The following is a 24,146-nucleotide window of genomic DNA, read 5'->3' as shown; positions in this document are numbered from 1 at the left end:
GTCAGTGTATTTCTTCTTTGATGGAGAGTTCACTACCTTCAAACAGGTTTCAAGCAAAGTACCTCCAGTCACACAGCTGGCAGTTATAAAACAATGTCACTGTTTGGCGTTCTCACTAGAGCAGAGTCATGCCACAGACACACTGCTAGGGGAGAGGACGTATGATGCCATGCTCTCCTGGGTTCCTGGTTTCACTCTTAGATATGATTAAGTCACTGAGTTGTTCTAGGCCTCAATTTCTCCCATTTTTCAAATCTAACAACACCAGTTCTCCACTAATCAAATTATTAGGTGGTCACAGTTGTCTTGGTGCCACCACCCAGCCATCCCAAAGAGTCAGTTTGTGTACTTGAGCTCTCTGCTGCTGCTGACATCCTCGCACTATCTCTCACACTTCAACCCCTTTCTGGATGTAGCCCAGACTCTCGGCACCAGTTACTAAAAAACAGCTCAGATTTGCTCATGCCTGGGGATCTGTCTTCCTATTGCCTTCCTTGTTTTTTTGTTTTCTTCATGTATTGCCATTCCATGGCAGGAATGGGCTAAATGCTGAAGAAATTATCATGAATAAAATGTATGGGATTGCCTCCCCTCATGGAAACTGCAGACCAGTATGGAAGAGATAATCCAAAAGCAAAAGGTGAGAAAATGAAATAATCACAAAATGACAGGTTCCCCAAAGAAACAGTAATCTGAAATAGAGAATGATGTGAGGAGGGCAGGTCACTTCTTAGATAGGTTGGTCAAGGAAAGTCTCTTCGAGAAAGAGACATTTAAGCTGAGACCAGGTGGCTGAGAGTTGGGAAAAGAGTCTTCTACAGAGATGGAACAGCATCTATCAAGGCACAAAAGTGGGTCCAAAAGCTTTGTGCATTCAAGAATGGAAAGTCAGTGCTGGTGTTTTGTGAATAAGGAATTGAGGGACGCAACTTGAGGCTGGGAGATAAGTAGGGAAGATTGAGCCAGTGAATTCTTCTGTTTTCATTCTAAGTACAGTGAGTAGTCAAAGTATTTTAATAAGTGGGGTGGAATGGTTCAATTAAGTTGAATGGATTCCATGAGGAGAATTGGTTGGAGATAGACAAGAACAGCAGCAGGGAGAGAGGTGGCACAGGGAAGTAGGGAGGGGAGTTTGCACTAGGAGGAGAGCATCAAAGATAGGGAAATAAATGTTCTAGCTATATTTGGAGGTGAAATCATGACGCTTCAGTGGTGGACTGGATACTAGAGACACAAAAAAGGGTAAAATCAAGGGTGAGTCCATTTATGACTTGGGAATGTAAGGAAGCTACATGATGAATTAATATGGGGAAGTGTTTGAACTCCTTAGTGGTGACCAGGCAATCAGGTATTTAGATATTTAAGACATCTTGGCTGGGTGTATGATTTGGCAGATATTTGCATATATAGAAATCTAAAGGCACAGAGACAGATAAGATTATCTACAAAACAAGGCGATAGAAAGGAAAGATAATCTAGAACCAACAGATCATGAGAAAAGTAACGTTCTACTCATTTAAATTTTAGGACTCAAAAATTCCCAAATAAATGGTGGGTACCTTATGGAGAGTGTCTCATTGGTGATAGCTGATGGAGAGAATCCTATTTTACCACAATTTAAAAAATAAACTAATTAATAAAAATAAATTTTAAAAATCCCAAATATTAATTTCAGAACTAGATTAGAAAATTGCCAAACTTTAACCAAAAATGCATGAAGGGATTAATAGAAAATCTTTTAACAAATTCATCACATTAAAATGTTTCTACAATTACTTCAATAATGTATAAAATTAGTTTAAAATGGCAATAGGTGAGTGCAACACAATTATCACATGATTATATATTAGATACTTTAAATAAATATGACATTATTTGTTTCAGTAAAACATTAGGAAAGCCTTTATTTTTTAAAATTTGTATTTAGGTAACATTGGCTTTAAGTATACAAGGGTTTCAGGTATAGAGCATACTATTTTATGATCCCTACTGAAATTCTAGTTTCCATCCACCATCATACAATTGACTCCCTTTAATCCAATTTACCCACTTCCCTCTGGTATTATCATTTTGTTCTTAAAATGTAAAGTCTGTGTTATTTTTGATTATTCATTTGCTTTCTTTATCTTCCACATGTGAGTGAAGCCATTCAGTACTGGTCTTTCTTTTTCTATATGTCTTATTTCACTTGGCAAAATATCCTCTAGGTCCACCCACAATACCCTCTAGGTCCATCCATGAGTCTCAAATGGCAATTTTTTCTTCATCTAAGTAGTATTCCATTGTGTGCATGTACCATGTCTCCTTTATCAAATCACCTGTTGTCAGGCTCTTGGATTATTTGCATGTTTTGGCTATCGTGAATAGTAATGAAATGAATATATGGCTGTTTCCATCTCCTTTGGGTTAATTCCCAGAAGTGGAATAGCTGGGTCATGTGGTATTTTCTTCTTCTTCTTCTTCTTCTTCTTCTTCTTCTTCTTCTTCTTCTTCTTCTTCTTCTTCTTCTTCTTCTTCTTCTTCTTCTTCTTCTTCTTTTTTTTTTTTTTTTTGAGGAATCTCCATGCTGTTTTCCATAATGGCTGTATCAGTTTACATTCCTGTCAGCAGTGTAAAAGGGTTCCTCTTTCTCCATATCTGTGAAACTTGTATTATTATGTGCCTCAACTATTTTGTATCTTTGCCTTGATTATTCTTTGCTTTGACTATTCCATGCCTCTCAGTGTTCAGACACAGGTAAAGTTGATAAGGAACTTCTCAGGGCAAAAGTCCGGGTATGAGGGTCTATACATGCTGAAAACAGCTTGTGCAGAAACAGCAATAGGTGTTACGGCTAGAGTAGCATAAACACAGACTTTCCTTGACTTTCTCCTTAGTTCTCAACCTTGGCTGGTGACAGCTGGTTACGCATCCCCCATACACTTGTGCTTTCCTCGTTTGCCTGCTTGCTTTGATCTTTTTATTTTCTGATTCTAAATAAAAACAAGATTGCCTTGGAGCTGGACTGTGCTTTCTTGGTGTAATCCCTCTAGGCTTCTCATAGTTCTGGACACAGACTCTGAGTAATCCACTTTCATTGCGCCGCCACACATCATAAAGAGACACATATCCTTTTCAAAACTTGATGTTTCTTGTCTTTTCCATAATAGCCATTCTATCGTGTGAGATGACATAAACCAACATTTATCCGTGTGTTTGTTGACCATCTGTATGTCTTCTTTGGTAAAATGTTTTATTTCTTTTCCTTCAGTTTTCTGCCCTTTTTTTTTTAATTGGCTGATTTTAAAATTGATTTCTATGTTTCTATGTTTTCATATATTTTGAATATTAATCACTTGTCAGATGACGTGTGAATTGAGGCTGATATAAGCTGTGGGTCTGTTATATATGGCCTTAATTATGTCGAGGTACATTCATTCTATCCTCATTTCATTGAGGTTTTTTTTTGTAATCATAAGTGCATGTTAAATCATGCCAAATGCTCTTTCTGCATCTGTTGAAATGATCACATAATCACTTCATAACAAAACATCTCACCCTGTATACTTCTGAAGACCAGAGACAGCTCCATAGAGGACCCCAGGGAAACAAGGAATTAGACTGAGACATTGCATCAGGAGTATCCAGCCAGAGTCATCAGATGGCCTGGATGTCCCATCTGTCTTCTCACTAATGAGGCTCCAGGGAGGTTCTGCTTCCTCTATCCTTCAGGGTTCTTGATTCAGATGCTGAATTAAACACTAGGGAAGGGCTCTGCAGCCTAGTTAAGGCCACTTAACAAGTTAAAGTTTTGATTATTTTGAATGCCTTTCAGTGAACATGGCCCTGAAGGACCTTAAAGCAAGCAAATTATTGTAATTCTCTGAAGCAAAGTGGAGTCTCTCATCTCTGCTCTTTCCCCATCCCACACAGGGGTCTCCAGGAGGAGTGAAAATAATGGATGGGAAGTTGGGTGGTTGCATTTTGATTTTTCTTCCCTTGGGTGCAGAGTTGAACAAATCAAATATCTCAAGTTCAAGACTCATTGTCACCACCATTCCTTGCAAGGTGTCTATCTGGTTTTATTGTTTTTTTATTAATTAGCTCCCATACCTACTCCTTTCTTTTTCTTCCCCTACATAGGCAGCCACTTCAATATATGTATATCCTTGAAAATAAATGTATATCCTTCAATATATGTATATCCTTGAAAAATAAATTTTTTTTGTGTATCTGTATGCTTTAGACACACAAGTAGCATGTGCTACAGATCCCATGTGTTTCACTTTTTGCATTAACACTGTAATTGTTAATTATCCATTCTCTTTGCTCCTTGAATGGGAGCAATTTCTGTTTTTCTTATCTCTTTCCATCTCTTCTCAACACACAACCAGAGACGTTTTCTAAAATTCTATATTGAATCCTATCACTTTCTTGCTTAAGTCATTTTAAGAACTATCTAGTACAATTAGAGAAAACTGAAAAAGAGTGTAAAAGCCCTTAATTGGTCTTACCCCTACCTGTATTTATAAATGCAAACAGTCACTTTCTTTCTTTTGTTTCCAAAACTTCAGCAATGTTGTCTCTATTTCGGTCTTTGAATTTGCAAAGATCTTTCACCTCAGGGCTTTTGCTTTCTCTCTGCCTGGAACCTCTTCCTTCACTATTGAAATGACTTTCTATTTCACAGACTTTGAGTCTGGGCTTAAATGTGTAAATTGGTCCAACCATTTTGGAGGGACTTCAGCACTATTAGTCATCTTGGATCAGGTCTCCTGGAAGCGAGTGACTCATGGGGATTAAGGAAGTGGCTTATTGAAGGAATGCTTTCAGAAGAAGATGGAGGTAAGAAGGATGTGGACTCAGCATGTTAGCTTCAGTTTCATCTTGAGAGAAGTTCCAGAGCTTCTGGAGGTAAAAAGCAGCCTCGTCTACCCAGTGCCAGTCAGTCATTGGCCACTGACAGCCCTCCTACCTCCCAGGGCTGTGAGGAGAAGTACTTAACTCTGTCCAGTAGTCTTCAACATTTAAAGCACCTCAGTGGTGTAGATGGGTTAACTACCAATGAAAGGCACCAACAGCACCCACTAGTAAAATTTAAGGTGTGCATTGTCTTCCTCTCAGCAATTCATTGAGAATATACTCTAGGGAACCTTTTCTCAGATACCCAAAAAAAATGTACAAGAACGTTCATTTCAGCACTTTTTATGCTTGTGGAAACCTAGAAATAACGTAAATGTCCTTAATAAGATAATAAACAAATTAAAGGAGACACCTATTAAATGGTAAAAAAAAAGTGATCCTGAGTATATGTATTTTATGGACAAATTTTAAGATAAAGTTTGATTGAGAAAAAGCAAGTTTCATAATATATACTAGATGACACTACTGACATACAAAATTTAAAAATGCAAAACAGTGCTAAGCATTTGTGGTTGCATATTTTTCAAGTAAAATTATAAAACAAGGGTAGGTGGGTGGGTGGGTGGATGGATGGATGGATGGATGGATGGATAGATAAATAGAAAGATAGATAGGTAGGGAGAGAGAGAGAGAGAGAGAGAGAGAGAGAGATAGGATGAATACCTGCTACTTGGGTGGATAGATGGATGCATGGATGGGTGAATATATATGTATCTAATTACTATGTGCATATGGCTTGTATATACCCACTGTATGTATTACATACAGCAGTTCCCTGAATAATGTTGTTTCATCCACTCTTATTTCATAATATGAAGGAGAAAACAATCTCAGACCAAAAATGAAGGAAGAGACCTTATTTGAAGACTTGCTTTTATTATATGTCTTTTCAATTCCAAGAACCTATCGATGATGTTAAATGAGGACTTATATACATATGTATATATCCTGTATATATTCTTCTATAATATATTCTAAGTGCTATAAAGTAATGACAGATTGTTCTCCTGATTGCCTCTACTAGTTTACACTCCCATTGCAGTGCACAATACCTCCACTTCTCACATAGCCTCAGACCACTTGGTATCATCAGACTCTAGTTTGAAATTCTGATCGATTTAAAGAGCTGTTCACTAATTCTGATAACATGTGAGGCTGAACATCCCTTGACTTCTTTTTAACAATTTGGATTTCCTGTTAGAAATTCTGGTTCATATACTTTACCTATTTGTGTACTGGATTTTCTTCCTGTCTTTCTTTGGCATAAATTTCTTACAAATAATAGACAAAAATCCCTTCCTGGCTTAAGGATACAGCTTGTTTGTTTTATTTTCACTGAAGTAACACTGGGTTATAACATTGTATAGGCTTAAGGAGAACAGCAGCAATATAAGTCAGCATCTGCATATATAACATTATGATCCTACTAAAGGTCTAGTTTCTTTCCACCACCATCCAATTGACCCACTGTACCTGAATTACCCACCTCCCATCACCTTTCCCCTCTGGAAACCACTGTTTTTTCCCCTTAGTCTATATAGTTTGTTGGTTTTAAAATAAACCTCTAAAAATTTTTGTGTACAGGTTTTGAAACACAGATATTCATCTCAGGGAAATATCCAGAAATGCAGTAGCTAGATTGTATAGTATCTGTCTGTTTAGTGTTACAAGAACTGTCAAACTGCTTCTCAGAATGCTGTGAATTTTACATTCCCACCAGCAATGGATGAGTGAGTTAGTTTCTCAACATTGTCACTAATATTAGTGTTGCCACTATTTTTTTTTTTTTTTTTAAGATTTTATTTTTATTTATGTATACAAGCACTGGGTACACTCAGAAGCGCGGGAGGGTGAGAGAATTCACCAGAGCCAGAGCAGGGAGCAGAGAAGACAGAAGGACCGAAGTACACTGCTGAGGGGAGCAGCGGGAGGCAGGAGAGTCTGCACGCCATGTGGGACCCTCCTCTGGTGGCCGGGGAGCAGCCGGGGATCGAACCGGCGCTGCAGAAGCTGCGGGCAGCTTCGCAACCCAGCGCTCAACCGCTGCGCCACCGGGGAGGCCCTGTTGCCACTATTTTTTATTTAGCTATTTTTATAAATATGTAGTGATATCTCATTATGGTTTACTTTGACATTCCCTAATGGCTTATGATATTAAACATCTATTTTATGTTCTTATTTATTATCTGTATATCCTCTTCAGTGAAATATCTGTTTGTATATCTTTCCCATTTTTTTAGTTAGAATTTTTTTATTATTGACTCTTGACAGTTCTTTATGTATTCTAGATACTAGTCCCTTGCTTTTTAATCAGTTCGGGTGAAAGGTAGAAACCTTTCTCCCTTTAAGGAAATTAATAAAACAGAAGCTGCAACTATCTCCTGACAGTTTGCTCCCCTGGACTAAACCTCCAGAATTGGGGGTAACTTTAATAAATAGGATAATTGATACTGATTAGCATGAAGACTTATGGTTACTACTTACACAATGGGGTCAGAAATAATGTCTAAAGTCTAGAGAATATATTTGGGTAAGTATTAGTACTTCCATGAACAGTAATAAATATTATCGAGAAACTTCAGTCACCACAACATAAAAAGAATGGAGTAAGAACTCAAACCCTGATTCAGACAAAAGGCCTCAGATATCCTACCAGGTACCAACACAGAACTGCTAAAAGGATCACCAAAGTGAGGGGAATTTAGACTGAGCAGTGGAGGGTAGTGAAAATAAATTTTAATTATGGGATAAACTACAGTCACGGAGTCTGTAATCTTGTTTCACCACCCCTTGTACTTATAACTTTCCAGTCATAACTGGCCACGACCTTGAACAGAATTCTGCATTGTGGGATGAAACTTATCCTATCTGGAAAAAAGTGAGGGTGAGTGCATTTTAACAACAAAAAAGGGAGGCCTCATGGTGTAGATTAGGAGCAGAATAAACTGGGAAGCTACACATTGATGTGAGTATGTTAGGAATTGATTGTATTAGATATAAACTTTGCACATCTGTGTAAGTTCCCTTGATTCCTGTATGAATACCTCACCTGCCTCCTGGATTGCATCACTCCCACTGACCAACTTGTCCCCTTTAGAGGAGTGCCTGCCTTTCAGCACAAGGAAAAAACAATGTGTGTATGTTCTCCACCACTATCATTGCCAAAACTCCTTATGTATCAGGAATTGCAGTTGAAGCCACAGACCTCACCGGGCTCTATACAGACAGACATGCACCAAGCCAAACTATTTTGAGTTTAGCACAATTTATAGATTGGGATGAAATACAGATATAGGGCACAGGATCTGAATTCTTCAATAGCTGCTGAGGGGCCAGATGAATTTATCTGAAGTTGAGGGAGACAGAAACATTTGAGTGAAATTTTAATGAAAAACAGAAGACAGAACTGGACAGAAAAATTCCCTTTCTAGTTTCCCTTCTGTGTATTACTCTGAAGTGTAGTTTCCCCATATTTGTTTGAAATTTCATGACTTTCTCACTCCTAAGTCGTTCATATGCTATATTTTTTTAAGAATGTAATCACAAAGTAAGTTCCATCCTTACTAGATGAGGGGAAATCAAGATCATTGATAACCACTGAAACCATGGAACAAACTCATTGAATAACTCAAAGATCTCTGGTTAATTCCAGATCTGGTTCTTAACCTGTCACTTCACTTATTTTTATGAGTCTAGTCTTCTCTCCCTTAAAATGACTGATAATGGTCCTGCCTATCTATAGGAGATTTTTTTTAATTTTGTGGGATAAATAATTGTGGTTTACCATCATAATAGAGAAACTCCATCACATATGTAGCTTTAAAAGCCAGGCACATTCTCTCTCTCTCTCTCTCTCTCTCTCTCTCTCTCTCTCTCTATATATATATATATATATATATATATATATATATATATATATATATATACATATACATATATACCCTGCAAATGAAGGAGGAGGATGTCCTCAAATTCCTTGCAGCAGGAACCCACTTAGGTGGCACCAACCTTGACTTCCAGATGGAACAGTACATCTACAAAAGGAAAAGTGATGGCATCTATATCATAAATTTGAAGAGAACCTGGGAGAAGCTCCTGCTGGCAGCTCGTGCCATTGTAGCCACTGAAAATCCAGCTGAGGTCAGTGTCATATCGTCCAGCAACCCTGGCCAGCGAGCTGTGCTGAAGTTTGCTGCTGCCACTGGAGTCACTCCTATTGCTGGCCGCTTCACTCCTGGAACCTTCACTAACCAGATCCAGGCAGCTTTCCAGAAGCCAAGACTTTTGGTGGTTACCGATCCCAGGGCTGACCACCAGCCTCTCACAGAGGCATCCTACGTTAACCTGCCTACCATTGCTCTGTGTAACACAGACTCTCCTCTGCGCTATGTGGACATTGCCATCCCCTGCAACAATAAGGGAGCTCACTCAGTGGGTCTTATGTGGTGGATGCTGGCCCAGGAAGTTCTGCGCATGCGTGGCACCATCTCCCGTGACCACCCTTGGGAGGTCATGCCTGATCTCTACTTCTACAGGGATCCTGAAGAGATTGAAAAGGAAGAGCAGGCCGCTGCTGAAAAGGCTGTGACCAAGGAGGAATTTCAGGGCGAATGGATGGCTCCAGCTCCTGAGTTTACTGCTACTCAGCCTGAGGTGGCAGACTGGTCTGAAGGCGTGCAGGTGCCCTTTGTACCTATCTAGCAGTTCCCTACTGAAGACTGGAGCGCCCAGCCTGCCACTGAAGACTGGTCTGCAGCTCCCACTGATCAAGCCACTGAGTGGGTGGGAACAACCACTGAGTGGTCTTAAGTTGTTCTTCCAGAGACTTGAACAGAAAGTGGAAATAAGGCTAATGGAAAATAAAGTTTGTAAAAAAAAAAAAGATGACCACTGAACTTCTTTCATCAGCTTTTTATTTCAACCAATAGGGAGAGGGAAGAGGGGTACTGACCAACACAACTGTCTGCTTTGGGGGTAAAAGCTGGAAGAAGTTGCACACACCCCTTCCATTTATATTCTATTGGTCAGAACTTAGTCACTTGGCCACACCTGGCTGTAATTGAACTTGGGGTATGTATTCATTTTATTTGCAGCTCATACACCCAGCAAATACTACATTTGTACAAAAGAAGAAAAAGCTTGTATGAGGGAATAATTTGTCATCTATGCTACATGGGATCTCTTGATGACAGTTGAAAGCCCTGAGAGCATGAAGAACTGATGACAACAGGTGAACTCATGAGCACTCACTTGATTACTCTCTAAATTCACAAGGTTGGTGGAACAGAGTGAAGGAGATTTCTTTCCTAGTGTTCATAGAAGTTGGCCACTGGAGTGGACCCCATGGGAGTGACTGATAGCAACTATGTGGTTCTTGTGACAATTCTCCTATGGGATCATCTTGTCCCTGTCTCTGCTCCAGGGGAGTATCCAGAGGGATAGAAATAGGAAATGAGCTTTGACACCTTGACTACCTATTACCAAACAGGGTAACAATATCCCGGGGAACTTTAGTCCACATGCCAAATTAAACTGATATCTGAGAATACAGCCATAATAAAAATACAGTTGATCTTTGAACAACATGGGTTTGACTTCACATGGTGTTTCTTCGAACAGATGACACAAATGCATTTATCCTCCTTACAATTTTCTAAATGACATTTTATTTTCTCTCATTATTTTATTGTGAGAATACAGTATATAATGCAAAATATTTGTCAATCAAATGCTTATGTTATCAGTAAGACTTTCAGTCACTAGCAGGCAATTAGTTAATTTGGGGGGAAATTAAAAGTTATATATGGATCTTTGACTATGCAAGGTCAGTGCACCTAACCTTGATATGCCTAAATAAACAACATGAATCTAAGTTTTATTGTAAAATAGATAGAATTTAATATAGATAGAATAAGAATATTAAAAAGATATTGAGAATATGAGGCACAAAATCAAAGTGGAAAATTAGTTAAGATAATTGAAGTAAAAATTCAGTAGATGAGGTCATAGCAGGAAGGGGAAAATTAATTAGTGAGCAGGTAATCAAATACTGTAACTCTTTTAAATACAGCAAACACTTAAAAAATGAATTATAGGGCCTCCCCTGGTGGCACAGTGGCTGAGCGCTGGGTTGCGAGGCTTCTCGCAGCCTCTACAGCGCCAGTTCGATCCCCGGCCACTGGCGAGGGGCCCACAAAAAAAAAAATGAAATATAGAAAATGGGGGGAAGGGATGGGAAGAGAGGTAGAGAATACAAATAAAAGTGAAAAATCTAGGCAAGATTCCCAGGGGACATAGAAACAGGAGAAGGATATGGTTTATGAAGTAATGGTGATTAATTTCCGAGAGATGTAACAAGAAATTGTAAAGGAATCATGAATTTGACAATCTAGAAATTACAATCATTATTTATTTAGCTTTGCTTAAGACTTTGTTGATACTCCAAGGCCACCATTTTCAACAGAATAAACCTTGAGAGACACAAATATTTTTCCTTCAACTGTGAAACTCACCATTCACAATCAGCCATGACTGAGGCAGCTAAGGAAGAAGGTAGAAATACAAGTTACCATAATATTTAACTTAAATTTATTTCCCCTATTATAACAAATGGTTCATAAATTATTTACTAAAAATAACATAGATCTTTCCTGTATTGTGAGAAGTTTGACTTAATAGTTGCAGATTTAAACTCATAACCTTGAGCAGTATGTATCTATATAATTTCCATTTCTATGGAAAAACATATACTTGTTCACATAAACTTGTAAACTCTTTGCCAACCATATTGACCTTACTTACTAATATATCTATATATTTTTTTTAAGATTTATTTATTAATTTATACAAGCACTGGGTACAGTCAGAAGCGCGGGAGGGTGAGAGAATTCACCAGAGACAGAGTGGGGGGAGCAGAACAGGCAGACTGATGAAGTACACTGCTGAGGGGAGCAGCGGGCATGGCAGGAGAGGTCTGCACCCATGTGGGACCCTCGCCAGCGGCCGGGGGTCGAACTGGTGATGCAGAGGCTGCAGGCAGCTTCATAGCCCAGCGCTCAACCTCTGCGCCACTGGGGAGGCCCCTAATATTTTGATCCTTAACTCTTTTCCAAGACCACTGATTGAGTTTGAAAAACTAGCATAAAAGATTGCACAGATTTTTAGAATTATGAACATTGTCAAAGATATTCCTCCTTGTGAAAGGTTATTTTATAAATAAAGTAAATGGCATGAGTTTATCTTTTCGATTGCTGAGTATATTCCATTCTGTATATGAACCATATCTTCTGGATCCAGTCATCTATTGTTGGGCATTTGGGTTGTTTCCGTAGCTTACCTATTGTAAATAGTGCTGCATGCCATTTGTTGCAACATGGATGGAGCTGGAAGGTATCATGGACAGTGAAATAAGCCAGAAAGAGAAAGAAAAATACCAGATGGTTTAACATTTATGAGGAATGTAGAGGATCCAAACAAAGTATTGGGGGGGGTAATTATAATAAAATAAATATCAAAATCAACAGGGAACTATAAACCAGAGACATTCTACAGTGGGGGAGAGGGGAGTAGGATCAAAACAGAGGTGGGAGGAGCACAAGTGACTATGGTGATGGTACATGGGTGAATTGGTGGTGGTTACTTCACGAGGCTATAACCGAGATGAGAAAACATACATTGTACAAAAATGAAGAATGATGTAAAATATATTAATAAATGAATAAATGAATTCATAAATAAATAAAGTAAATGAGTAAATAAGTACGTCTTAAGATATACACTTTAGAGATGATGCAAAATCTTGTTTTTTTCTCAATAATATTCAACTCACCATGGGATTTCAGGGGTGGGAGGGGTGTGCCAAACTGGACATGGGGGATTCAAAAATGAGACAATAGAGGCAGAAATTTCTCTGAATTCCTCATTGAGGACAAAGAGGACAACTGCAGTTTATCTTCAGGAGTTACTAGCCTTTCAAGAAGGAGACTTTTCCCCTGACAAGTCTGCCCAGAGCTCCCTTCATGTCCTTGTTCCTCAGGCTGTAAATAAAGGGGTTTAGCAGGGGAGTCACCACTGTGTACATCACAGCAGCTGCTGTATCCTCTTTTATTGAGTTGGAGGAAGAGGATGAGGGACACAGATAAGCCCTGATCACTGTTCCAAAGAACAGGGCAACAACAGCAAGATGGGACCCACAGGTAGAGAAGGCCTTGCGCCTCCCCTGGGCAGAGGGGACCTTGAGAATGGCTAAAAATATATGGGTATATGATATCAGGACAAGTATAAAGGGGACTAAAATGACTGCTCCCCCTAAGAAGAAGAGTACAAGCTCATTGACCTTAGGGTCAGAGCAAGACACCTTCATCAGGGGCTCCAAATCACAGAAAAAGTCAGGAATGATTTTCTGGGAGCAGAAGGAAAGTCGGAACATCAGGAAGGTGTGGGTCATGGCAACAAGATTTGTAAGGGTCCAGCAGACAGTGACCAGGATGGTGCAGCAGCGGGGACTCATGATCATCCTGTAGTGCAGGGGGTGGCAGATGGCCACGTAGCGGTCATAGGCCATTGTGGCCAAGAGAAAGATGTCCATGTCCCCAAAAGTCAAGAAGAAGTAGAGCTGGGTCAGGCATCCTGCATAGGATATGGACCTGCTCTGGGTCTGGATGTTTACCAGGGCCTTGGGCACAGTGGTGGACACGAAAAGGATGTCTGCACAGGACAGGCTGGCAAGGAAGAAGTACATGGGAGTGTGGAGATGTGTGTCGGTGGCTATGGCCAGGATGATGAGCAGGTTGCCAGTCACAGTGACCAGGTACATCCACAGGAACACTAGGAAGAGCATGCGTTGTTGTTCTGGCCTCTCTGAGAGTCCCCAGAGGAGGAACTCAAAGCTGCTGGTCTGGTTCCTTTCTTCCATAAGCCCAGAAGTCAGAACATGGGTCCTTGATTGCAATCCACTAAAATTCTCTAATTAAATTTCACTCTAAATGATTGATGAATATGCCATTCTCTGAACTCTAGAGAAGAAAGAATGACCACAGTGTAGATGAACTGATCACACCCTACATGCTCTGAATATTTATATTGAAACATACTAATGGCATTGTGCTAAGAGTATGGCAAACAACAAAGAGAATTTAACTAGAGTTCTTGTTTCATTTCCTTACACTATTTTTTGTCCCAAATTTCTGTGCCTATAGTTTTCTTTTCTTCAGGAAATTGTGAATCTTTCATTCATTCCATAGATAATTAAGAATGAACTGCAAACTTGGTACAGAGCTAGGTAAATAAGATAATAGTAAGCTTACCCTCAGACAAATTTAAATCCAATGGGACAGACATAACTGAATACACTAATATACTATTGCATTTTGTTTCAGTGTTCTCAACCCATGCAAATGCCTTCAAATCATTCTCACAGGCCAGTGTTTACCTGTTTTAATCTATTATTATCAAGAGCCAATATTCTAAAGATTGAGTTTCATGTTATCCAATCTGCCAGGATCCAATATAACAGAATCTCAAGAATTGATAGATTACACACACACACACACACACACACACACACACACGCACAGAGTCTTCTGATACAAACCAGACTGTGGAAGAAAACAAAGATTTCCTGATTCCTAAATGTCCTTCAGGATCTTGGCAGATGGAGGCGGGCAGCATATTGAGGCACACTCTTGAGCAAAGCCAGGCAGGGCCCTCCCTGGTGGTGCAGGGTTTAAAGACAGCACTACTAAGCTATTGCCTGCCACTGCAGTTAGATATCCAGCTGACCAGGATGCTAACACATGGCACAGCAGTCCTCTCCTGTCTCTCCCAGTGCTCCTTTATGCAGTATATTTCAACAGATCTGCCTGTTCTACTCCCCACTCTCTCTGGTGAATCCATTCACCCCCCCCCACCCTGATGCCTATACCAAGGTTCTTGTATGCATAAATAAATAAATCTTAAAAAAAAAAATCCAGGCAGTCAGAGCCCTGGACAAGGTAGAGATAGGGAGTAGGAGCTCTGAACAGGAGGTGGAAGAGGGATTGTGGGCTGAGACAAAGATGTAGGGAACTGAGGGCCAAATTTGGGGATTTTGAGGAGTGTCTGGAGCATTTTTCTGTGTTCAATAAAGAGCCACTAATGTTGCTTCCTAATGTGATGTTAGTGCTTGAGTAGCAACGTAAAACCCTGTTCCTTCCTCATATGTGGAAATAAGTTAGGGTTGGTCATTCAGATGGGAAAAAAGAAATCACCTTTGTTACTGAAAAAATAATAGGTTAGAAAATGTTCCTTAGCTGTGTTACTGAGTTGTTGTTGTTGTCTTTTTTTAATAGTTTTTTGAATTAAATCTATTTCCTCCTTCATAGGCTTTGTTGAACAGCATGGACCTCTCTCACAGGGAGAAAAGCCTAGCCTTACAAAACATAAAACCTGGACAATTAAAGCAAAAGTGTGCTTCTTGGGGCCTCCCCGGTAGCGCAGGCAGTTGAGTGCCACACTGTGAAGCTGTCCGCAGCCTCTGCAGTGTGGATTCTATCCCAGCTGGCAGGAGAGGGTCCCACATGGCGTGGCAGACCTCTCCTGTCTCGCCCACTGCTCCCCTCAGCAGTGTATTTTATCAGTCTGCCTGTTCTGTTCCCCACTCTGTCTCTGGTGAATCCTCTCACCCTCCCGCGCATCTGGCCTGTACCCCAGTTCTTATATAAAAATAAATAAATCTTTAAAAAAAAAGTGCTTCCTACTGTGATGAGAAGGATAACTGAAGCTCAAAATAAAGCGGTCAGATAAGTCACATTGTGTAGGACTGAAGAAACCAGTGCAGAGGACAGGATGGGTTGTTTGGAAAGAAATATCAGCTGTTTGGAGCAGATGTTCTCCATAATGAATGAGGCAACCACAAATGGTGAGTTTTCTAACTGTCTCTGAAAGGTAAAATTCTACACATGTCATCTACTACATAAAATTTCACTGGTCTTTTCATAGAAAAAAAAATGTCCTTGTCCCAAACATCCACAATATTATGCCTACAGAATTTTGGTGATTTTCCTCTGTCAGCACTTGAATTAAACATTTTTACATCCCTGTATTACCTACAAATTATCTTATATGTTTTGTTACACTCATTGTGCCTGCCACAGTAGCTTGCATACAGAAAGATTTAAGGAACTATCAGAAAGAAAGCAAGCCTGAAAATTCAGGCTTTTCAACAGAAGAGACTCACTAGAAAAGCATCTATTAGAGAAAAATTCCGGTACAATATGCTTTAAGAATGTAACAAAACAATTAAAAATTTTTGAACAACTATTACAATGGAGACACAAGAAACTCAGAGAAGAGATGTCTAGATAACTGGAAGATGTGAAATGGAAACTTAAAAGACTTTGTAAGTAAATGAAGCAAAAGTCATTTTTTCAAAGTAAACTCTTGCAAGTATTTGTATGAGCAAAATAGAAGTATTATAAGGAAAATAAAGATAGACATAAAAATCAAAAGGAAGGGGAGCAGCACCCACCGCTGGGGCAGACCAGGCGTGCAGGGGAGCGCGTCGCCGGCACCGGCATTTTGCAGCAGGGACCCTTCTTGCTGGAGACTGTGTGAACCCAGCAGAAGGCTCACCGAGGAGACAGAGGTTAAGCTGGGAGGCTTGCCCACACCGGGCACCTTCTAGCCTGCAGTTCCAGCCCAGAGGGGAGCAGCACCCACCGCTGGGGCAGACCGGGCGTGCAGGGGAGTGTGTCCCTGGCTCTGGCATTTTGCAGCAGGGACCCTTCTTGCTGGAGACTGTGTGAACCCAGCAGAAGGCTCACCGAGGAGACAGAGCAGGGACCTGTCTTTGCTGGAGACTTGTGAACCCAGCAGAAGTTCCCCAGAGGAGCCAGTGGTGAGCTGGGAAGGTCGCCCAAGATGCCGGCCAGTACCAGCAACACAGTGTCACAAGGAATACGGCAAATTAGAAAACAGGCAGTAGGGAGTAGAAAAACAACATGCAACCCAGCAACTCCTCAGCAAAATAGCACACCACAAAAAGAAAACCATCTACCAGATTGCAACGACAGTAACTTGGAAGAACTTCTGAGCCTTCCAGATAGAGAATTTAAAATTGCTGTGATTAAAAAACTGACAGAAGTCATAAAGGAAAACAATGATAAGGGGAAAATAATTAATGACCAGAAGAATGAAATTGAGTCCCTAAAGAGGGAAGTAAAAGAAATGCAGGAGATCAAAGAATTAATGGAGACGCTAAAGAACTCTGGGAAAAGCAGTGAAAGCAGAATAGATGAAATGGAAGAACGAATAAGTACTCTTGAAGACACAGAAATAAAAAGAACTAAAACAGAAAAGGAAGGAGAAGTACGAAGGAAAAAGACCGAAGAAAGACTTCGGGAACTATCTGACTCCATGAGGAAAGGAAATATAAGAGTTATAGGAATCCCAGAAGGAGAGGAGAGAGATGTAGGAACAGAGAAAATATTCATGGATATAATTGAAGAGAACTTCCCAAACGCTAAGAAGGATCTGAAAATTGATATACAAGAAGCAAGAAGAACACCAAACTTCCATGACGAAAGGAAAAATACAGCAAGACACATAATAGTAAAGCTCCCAAGAATCCAAGACAAAGAAAAAATAATGAAACTAACAAGAGGGAAGAAACAGATAACATTCAAAGGGAAACCAATCAGACTGACATCAGACTTCTCTGAAGAAACACTACGGGCAAGGAGAGAGTGGAGGGACATAGTCAACAGACTCCAAGAAAACAGATGCCAACCAAGAATACTCTATCCCGCAAAGCTCTCCTTCCTCTTTGAAGAAAGAATATGGACCTTCCCAGACAAACAGAAACTCCGGAATTTCATTGCGACTAAACCCCCACTCAAAAAAATACTACAAGGAGTCCTAAAGCCAGAACCTCAGAGGGACGAATAACAACAAAAGAAGGCCAAAGAAAGTTATTAAAAGAATAAATAAATAAAATCAAAGGAAAGACAAACACAATGGCAAATACAGATGCTAACATATCAATACTAACTCTAAATGTAAATGGACTAAACTCTCCAATAAAAAGACAGAGTTGCAGGCTGGATTAAGAAACAAAACCCAACCTTTTGCTGTCTCCAGGAAACACATTTAGCTGCAAAAGATAAAAATAGACTCAAAGTTAAAGGATGGAAAACAATTCTACAAGCAAATGGACCAAAAAAGAAGGCAGGAACAGCTATACTCATATCAGATAAAACAGATTTCAAACTTAAAAAGATAAAAAGAGACCCCAGTGGTCATTACATTATGATCAAGGGGATAATACTTCAAGAAGAAATAACACTCATTAACATATATTCACCAAACGAAGGAGCACCAAAATATATCAGACAACTATTGGCATCTCTGAAAACAGACATCAGAGAAAACACATACATAGTGGGAGACTTCAACACACCACTATCAACAATGGATAGATCAACAAGACAAAAAATAAGTAAAGACACTAAAGCTCTAAATAAGGATCTAGAGTGCTTAGGTTTAACAGACATATATAGAACACTAAACCCAAAAAAATCTGAGTATACATTTTTCTCAAGCGCACACGGATCATTCTCTAGGATCGATCATATACTGGGGCACAAGACAAACATCAACAGATACACCAAGATTGAAATCATACCAACCATCTTTTCTGACCATGAAGGCATCAAACTAGAAATAAACCATAAAGAGAAGGCAAGGTATTCTCCTACCTCGTGGAGATTGAAACCCACACTACTGGAAGTCCACTGGACTAACGAGGAGATAAAAGAAGAAATTAAAAAATTCTTTGAATTGAATGACAAGGAGGACACCAATTTCCTAAATGTATGGGATGCAGCAAAAGCAGTAATAAGAGGAAAATATATAGCAATAGATGCTCACATCAAGAAACAAGAAAGAACTCAAAGAAACAACCTAATCTCGAAACTCAAAGATCTAGAAAAAGAACAACAAAAAAGCCCCAAAACCAGTAGAAGAAAAGAAATAATAAAAACCAAAGCAGGGCCTCCCCGGTGGCGCAGCGGTTGAGCACTGGGTTGCGAAGCTGCCCGCAGCCTCTGCGGCGCCGGTTCGATCCCCGGCTGCTCCCCGGCCACTGGAGGAGGGTCCCACATGGCGCGCAGACCTCTCCTGCCGCCCGCTGCTCCCCTCAGCAGTGTACTTCGGTCCTTCTGCCTGCTCTGCTCCCCGCTCTGGCTCTGGTGAATTCTCTCACCCTCCCGCGCTTCTGACTGTACCCAGTGCATGTATAAACAAAACAAACAAACAAATAAATAAATAAATAAAGCATGCCTCTATAAAAAAAAAAAAAAAAAAAAAAACCAAAGCAGAAATAAATGAAATCGAAACTAAAAAAACAATCCAAAAGATCAATGAAACCAAGAGCTGGTTCTTTGAAAAAATAAATAAAATAGATAAACCCCTTGCCAGGCTCACAAGGGCAAAAAGGGAGAAAGCACAAATAAATAGGATAATAAATGAAAGAGGAGAAATCACAACGGACACAGCAGAAATCAAAAGAATTATTAATAACTACTATGAACAGTTATATGGAAACAAGTTTAACAATCTAGAGGAGATGGACAAATTCCTACAACTCTACAATCACCCAAAGCTAGATAAAGAAGAAATAGAACACCTAAACAGACCAATTACAATTAGCGAAATTGAAATGGTAATCAAAAACCTCCCCAAAAACAAAAGCCCAGGACCTGATGGATTTACAAATGAATTCTACCAAACATTCAGAGACGAATTGGTACCTATCCTTCACAAACTCTTCCAAAAAATTGAGAAGGAAGGTATAATACCTAACACGTTCTATGAAGCCAACATTACACTAATACCAAAACCGAACAAGGACAACACAAAAAAAGAAAACTATAGGCCAATCTCCCTAATGAACACTGATGCAAAAATCCTCAATAAAATTTTAGCTATCAGAATCCAACAGTGTATCCATAAGGTAATTCACCACGACCAAGTAGGATTCATTCCAGGGACACAAGGATGGTTTAACATCCGAAAATCAATCAACGTTATCCAACACATCAACAAAAAGAAATATAAAAACCATATGATAATATCAATAGATGCTGAGAAAGCTTTCGACAAAGTGCAACACCCATTCATGATAAAAGCCCTTGTAATTATTGGGATACAAGGAACGTACCTCAACATCATAAAGGCCGTATATGACAAGCCAACAGCCAGTATCATTCTCAATGGTGAAAAGCTGAAAGCAATTCCATTAAGATCTGGAACAAGACAAGGATGTCCACTCTCACCACTGCTTTTCAATATAATACTGGAAGTCCTAGCCAGAGCAATAAGACAAGAGAAAGACATCCAAGGAATTCAAATAGGAAAAGAAGAAGTCAAACTATCACTCTTTGCAGATGATATGATAATATACATAGAGAACCCCAAAAACTCCACAGAAAAACTAATTCAACTCATCAATCAGTTCAGTAAAGTGGCAGGATACAAAATCAACACGCAAAAGTCAGTAGCCTTCCTATATACAAACAATAAATCTGAAGAAGAAGAAATCAAAAAAACCATCCCTTTTATTATTGAAACAAAAAAAATCAAATATTTGGGAATAAATCTAACAAAAGAGGTAAAGGACCTATACAAAGAAAACTATAAAACACTGTTAAAAGAAATAGAAGAAGACACAAAGAAATGGAAAGACATCCCCTGCTCATGGATTGGGAGAATAAACATTATTAAAATGGCCATCCTACCAAAAGCAATATACAGATTCAATGCTATTCCAATCAAAATTTCAATGTCATTCTTCAAAGAAATAGAACAATTATTGATGAAATTCATATGGAATCACAAAAAACCCCGAATAGCCAAAGCTCTCCTGAAAAAAAAAGAAGGGAATGGAGGCATCACACTCCCAGACTTCAAACTCTACTACAAAGCCATAATCATCAAAACTGCATGGTATTGGAACAAGAACAGACATACAGACCAATGGAATCGAATAGAAAATCCAGAAATAAACCCACAGATTTATGGTCAACTAATCTTTGACAAAGGAGCAAAGACTATGCATTGGAGCAAAGAAAGTTTGTTCAATAAATGGTGCTGGGAAAACTGGGTCGCTACATGCAAAAGAATGAAGCTTGACCACTACCTCACACCATATACAAAAATCAACTCAAAATGGATTAAAGAACTAGACATAAGACCTGAAACCATAAAATACATAGAAGGAAATATAGGTGAAACACTATGTGATTTGCATATCAAAGACATCTTTACAGACACATCACCCAAAGCAGTGATAGTGAAGGCAAAGATCAACAGCTGGGACTACATCAAATTAAAGAGCTTCTGCACAGCAAAAGAGACAATAACAAAAACAAAGTGAAACCCCACCAACTGGGAGAAAATTTTTGCACCCAACACTCATGATAAAGGACTGATTACAAAAATCTGCAAAGAGCTGATGAGACTCAACAACAACAAAGAAAATAATCCAGTCAAAAAATGGACAGAGGAACTAAAAAGAAACTTCTCTGAAGAGGAAATGCGAATGGCCAACAGGCATATGAAAAAATGTTCAACATCACTTGCAATCAGGGAAATGCAAATCAAAACTACCATGAGATACCATCTTACACCAGTGAGAATGGCACATATTAAAAAAACTAGCAACAACAAATGTTGGCGAGGTTGTGGAGAAAAAGGAACTCTTCTGCACTGTTGGTGGGAGTGCAAACTGGTCCAACCACTATGGAGAGCTGTGTGGAGATTTCTGGACCTACTAAACATAGAGCTTCCACAGGATCCAGCAATTCCACTCCTAGGTATTTACCCAAAGAACACAGAAACATCAATTCCAAAGAACACCTGCACCCCTATGTTTATAGCAGCACTGTTTACAATAGCTAAGCTTTGGAAACAGCCCAAATGCCCAAAAATAGATGACTGGATCAAGAAGATGTGGTACATATATACCATGGAATATTACTCAGCATTCAAAAAAGATAAACAGGGCCTCCCCGGTGGCGCAGCGGTGGAGCGCTGGGTTGCGAAGCTGCCCGCGGCCTCTGCAGCGCCGGTTCGATCCCCGGCTGCTCCCCGGCCACCGGAGGAGGATCCCACATGGCGCGCAGACCTCTCCTGCCGCCCGCTGCTCCCCTCAGCAGTGTACTTCGGTCCCTCTGCCTGCTCTGCTCCCCGCTCTGGCTCTGGTGAATTCTCTCACCCTCCCGCACTTCTGACTGTACCCAGTGCATGTGTAAACAAAACAAACAAACAAGCAAACAAACAAATAAAGAAAAACATGCCTCTATAAAAAAAAAAAAAAAAAAAAGAAGGAGAAAAAAAAAAAAAAGAAAAAAGAAAAAGAAAAAAAACAAAAAAGATAAACACATGCAATTTGCAGCAACATGGATGACGCTGGAAGGGATCATGCTCAGTGAAATAAGCCAAAAAGAAAAAGAAAAATACCGGATGGTCTCACTTATAGCAGGGATCTAGAAAACTTAAATAAGGGACCAGGAAAATGAATAACTATAAGAAAGTGAAAATCAAAATCAACAAAAACTATGAACCAGAGACACTTTTTGGGGGGTGGGGGCGGGAGGGGAGGGATTGGGGTCAGAATGGGGGGATTGCAATTGTATGGGGAATATAAAAATAAAATTTATTAATAAAAAAAAAATCAAAAGGAAACTTAATAATAAAAGAGTTGCAGAGAAAAAATGGGTATAGGAACTGGCAAAGAATTTTCAATATGAGCAGATTCTCAAGAGAAGAGAACTAAATTGAAATAGAAGGATTTAATTTCTAATATTTAAGTGAGGACCCATGACGTACAGGAAGACCCTAGCCTAGCTATTGAAAAAGCAAACCGTATCCCTGGGAAAATCATACAAAACAGCCAACTCACATAACTGTTAGACACTCTACAGGAGTCCTCCTAAACATTAATGTGCATATAATCATTGTGGTCACACAGTGAGAGCAGATTTGCATTCAGTGCTATTGCAGAGGCACCTGGGAATCTGCATTTCCTACCAGTTCCAGGTGATGTTGCTAATAACTTCACTTTGAGAAAGAGATGTTTGGGGCATTTTCTTTAATCAACCACTAATGTGAAAAAATTAATAAACTATCATTTTCTAGAGATGAATAAATTACTGATATAATAGCATAAAAAAGATTGTCACATCTGGAAGCTCTAATTTTTGAATAATTATTACTGAACAATTATAAATAATAATTAACATATAACAAGTCTTACACTCCCAAACAACGTCCAAGCTTCTAAGTTTAGTTGTATTACCTTATTTAAGCTTCACTTTACAGTGCAAAGTAAAAACTCTTAGCTCTGCTTATAGACAAAGTCTTTGATATTCAAACAAACAATGTAAATTCAACTTGCCTCGTTCACAAAATTTTAAATGGTAGAACCAAGAAACAAGCTTAACTCTCTCAAAATTTAAAACCTATGATCTTATCTTTGATCATGTCCAGGTAATTCTTTCTCATTTCTGAGTCGGTTCAAGCTTTTCTCCCTCTGAAGAAATCTGCCAGAAGGAAAGAGAAGATGCAATTTCCAGGACTATCAGAATGACATTCATTCATTCCACAAGGTTACCAAGTGATCACTGGTTTCAGAAACAGTGTAATCATCTGAGGAAATAGTTATTATTTATATATAGAAGACTGGAAAGGTTAAATACACAAATGAATAAATATGTATAATAGATTTTATCTATCTTAGTATAAATAAAATGAGAATCAAATTCACTGCAGCAACAGCAACAAAACCTGTGAAATAGTGAGGAATCAGAGCAACACATAAAACATAAGAAGAAAACCATAATATTTATAAAAGAAAATCAATAAAAACATGAAAAATGGAAAGACATAACACACCATGTTCTTAACTGAGAAGTTTAATGTCATGAAAATTCCAATCCCACTTGCAATATCAATGCACTGCCACTCAATTACTGAGTCTCAACTTTTAAGCCTCAGCACGCTGACGTGCCAATTACTATCCAGCATGTTGTATGGTTATTAATGCCATGCCAGTCTCCACTTGGTAAGATTAAATTGTATGTACTTCCTTTTGCTTGGTCCTTTTTTCCTCCATGACAGCAAGTTCCTTGTGTGACTTGAACACCACTATACCTTTGCCTCATACAGTGGAGGAGGCAGACTAGAAACTCAGTTTATACATGTAGCCT

General features: G+C 39.3%; 3 protein-coding genes across 3 annotated transcripts in view; 1 reads left to right on the top strand and 2 right to left on the bottom strand.

The window, feature by feature from the left end:
* Positions 1–24,146, bottom strand: part of LOC119232357 (olfactory receptor 1P1-like) — a 251,030-nt gene that overhangs the window by 636 nt on the left and 226,248 nt on the right. The window lies entirely within an intron of this gene.
* On the top strand, positions 8,850–9,691 carry LOC119231074 (40S ribosomal protein SA-like). Its single transcript, XM_037492699.2, has one exon. The coding sequence runs from the start codon at positions 8,851–8,853 to the stop codon at positions 9,601–9,603; it is 753 nt and encodes a 250-aa protein (XP_037348596.1). The 5' UTR covers position 8,850; the 3' UTR covers positions 9,604–9,691.
* Positions 12,866–13,822, bottom strand: LOC119232677 (olfactory receptor 1P1-like). The gene has a single exon (XM_037494859.1). The coding sequence runs from the start codon at positions 13,814–13,816 to the stop codon at positions 12,866–12,868; it is 951 nt and encodes a 316-aa protein (XP_037350756.1). The 5' UTR covers positions 13,817–13,822.

Source organism: Talpa occidentalis, unplaced genomic scaffold (genome assembly GCF_014898055.3).
Source record: "Talpa occidentalis isolate TD23 unplaced genomic scaffold, MPIMG_talOcc4v2.1 talOcc4.7, whole genome shotgun sequence".
In the NCBI taxonomy this organism is placed as follows: Eukaryota; Metazoa; Chordata; class Mammalia; order Eulipotyphla; family Talpidae; genus Talpa; species Talpa occidentalis.
The sequence above is the reverse complement of the archived record's forward strand: the minus strand, read 5'-3'. Positions and strand labels throughout refer to the sequence as shown.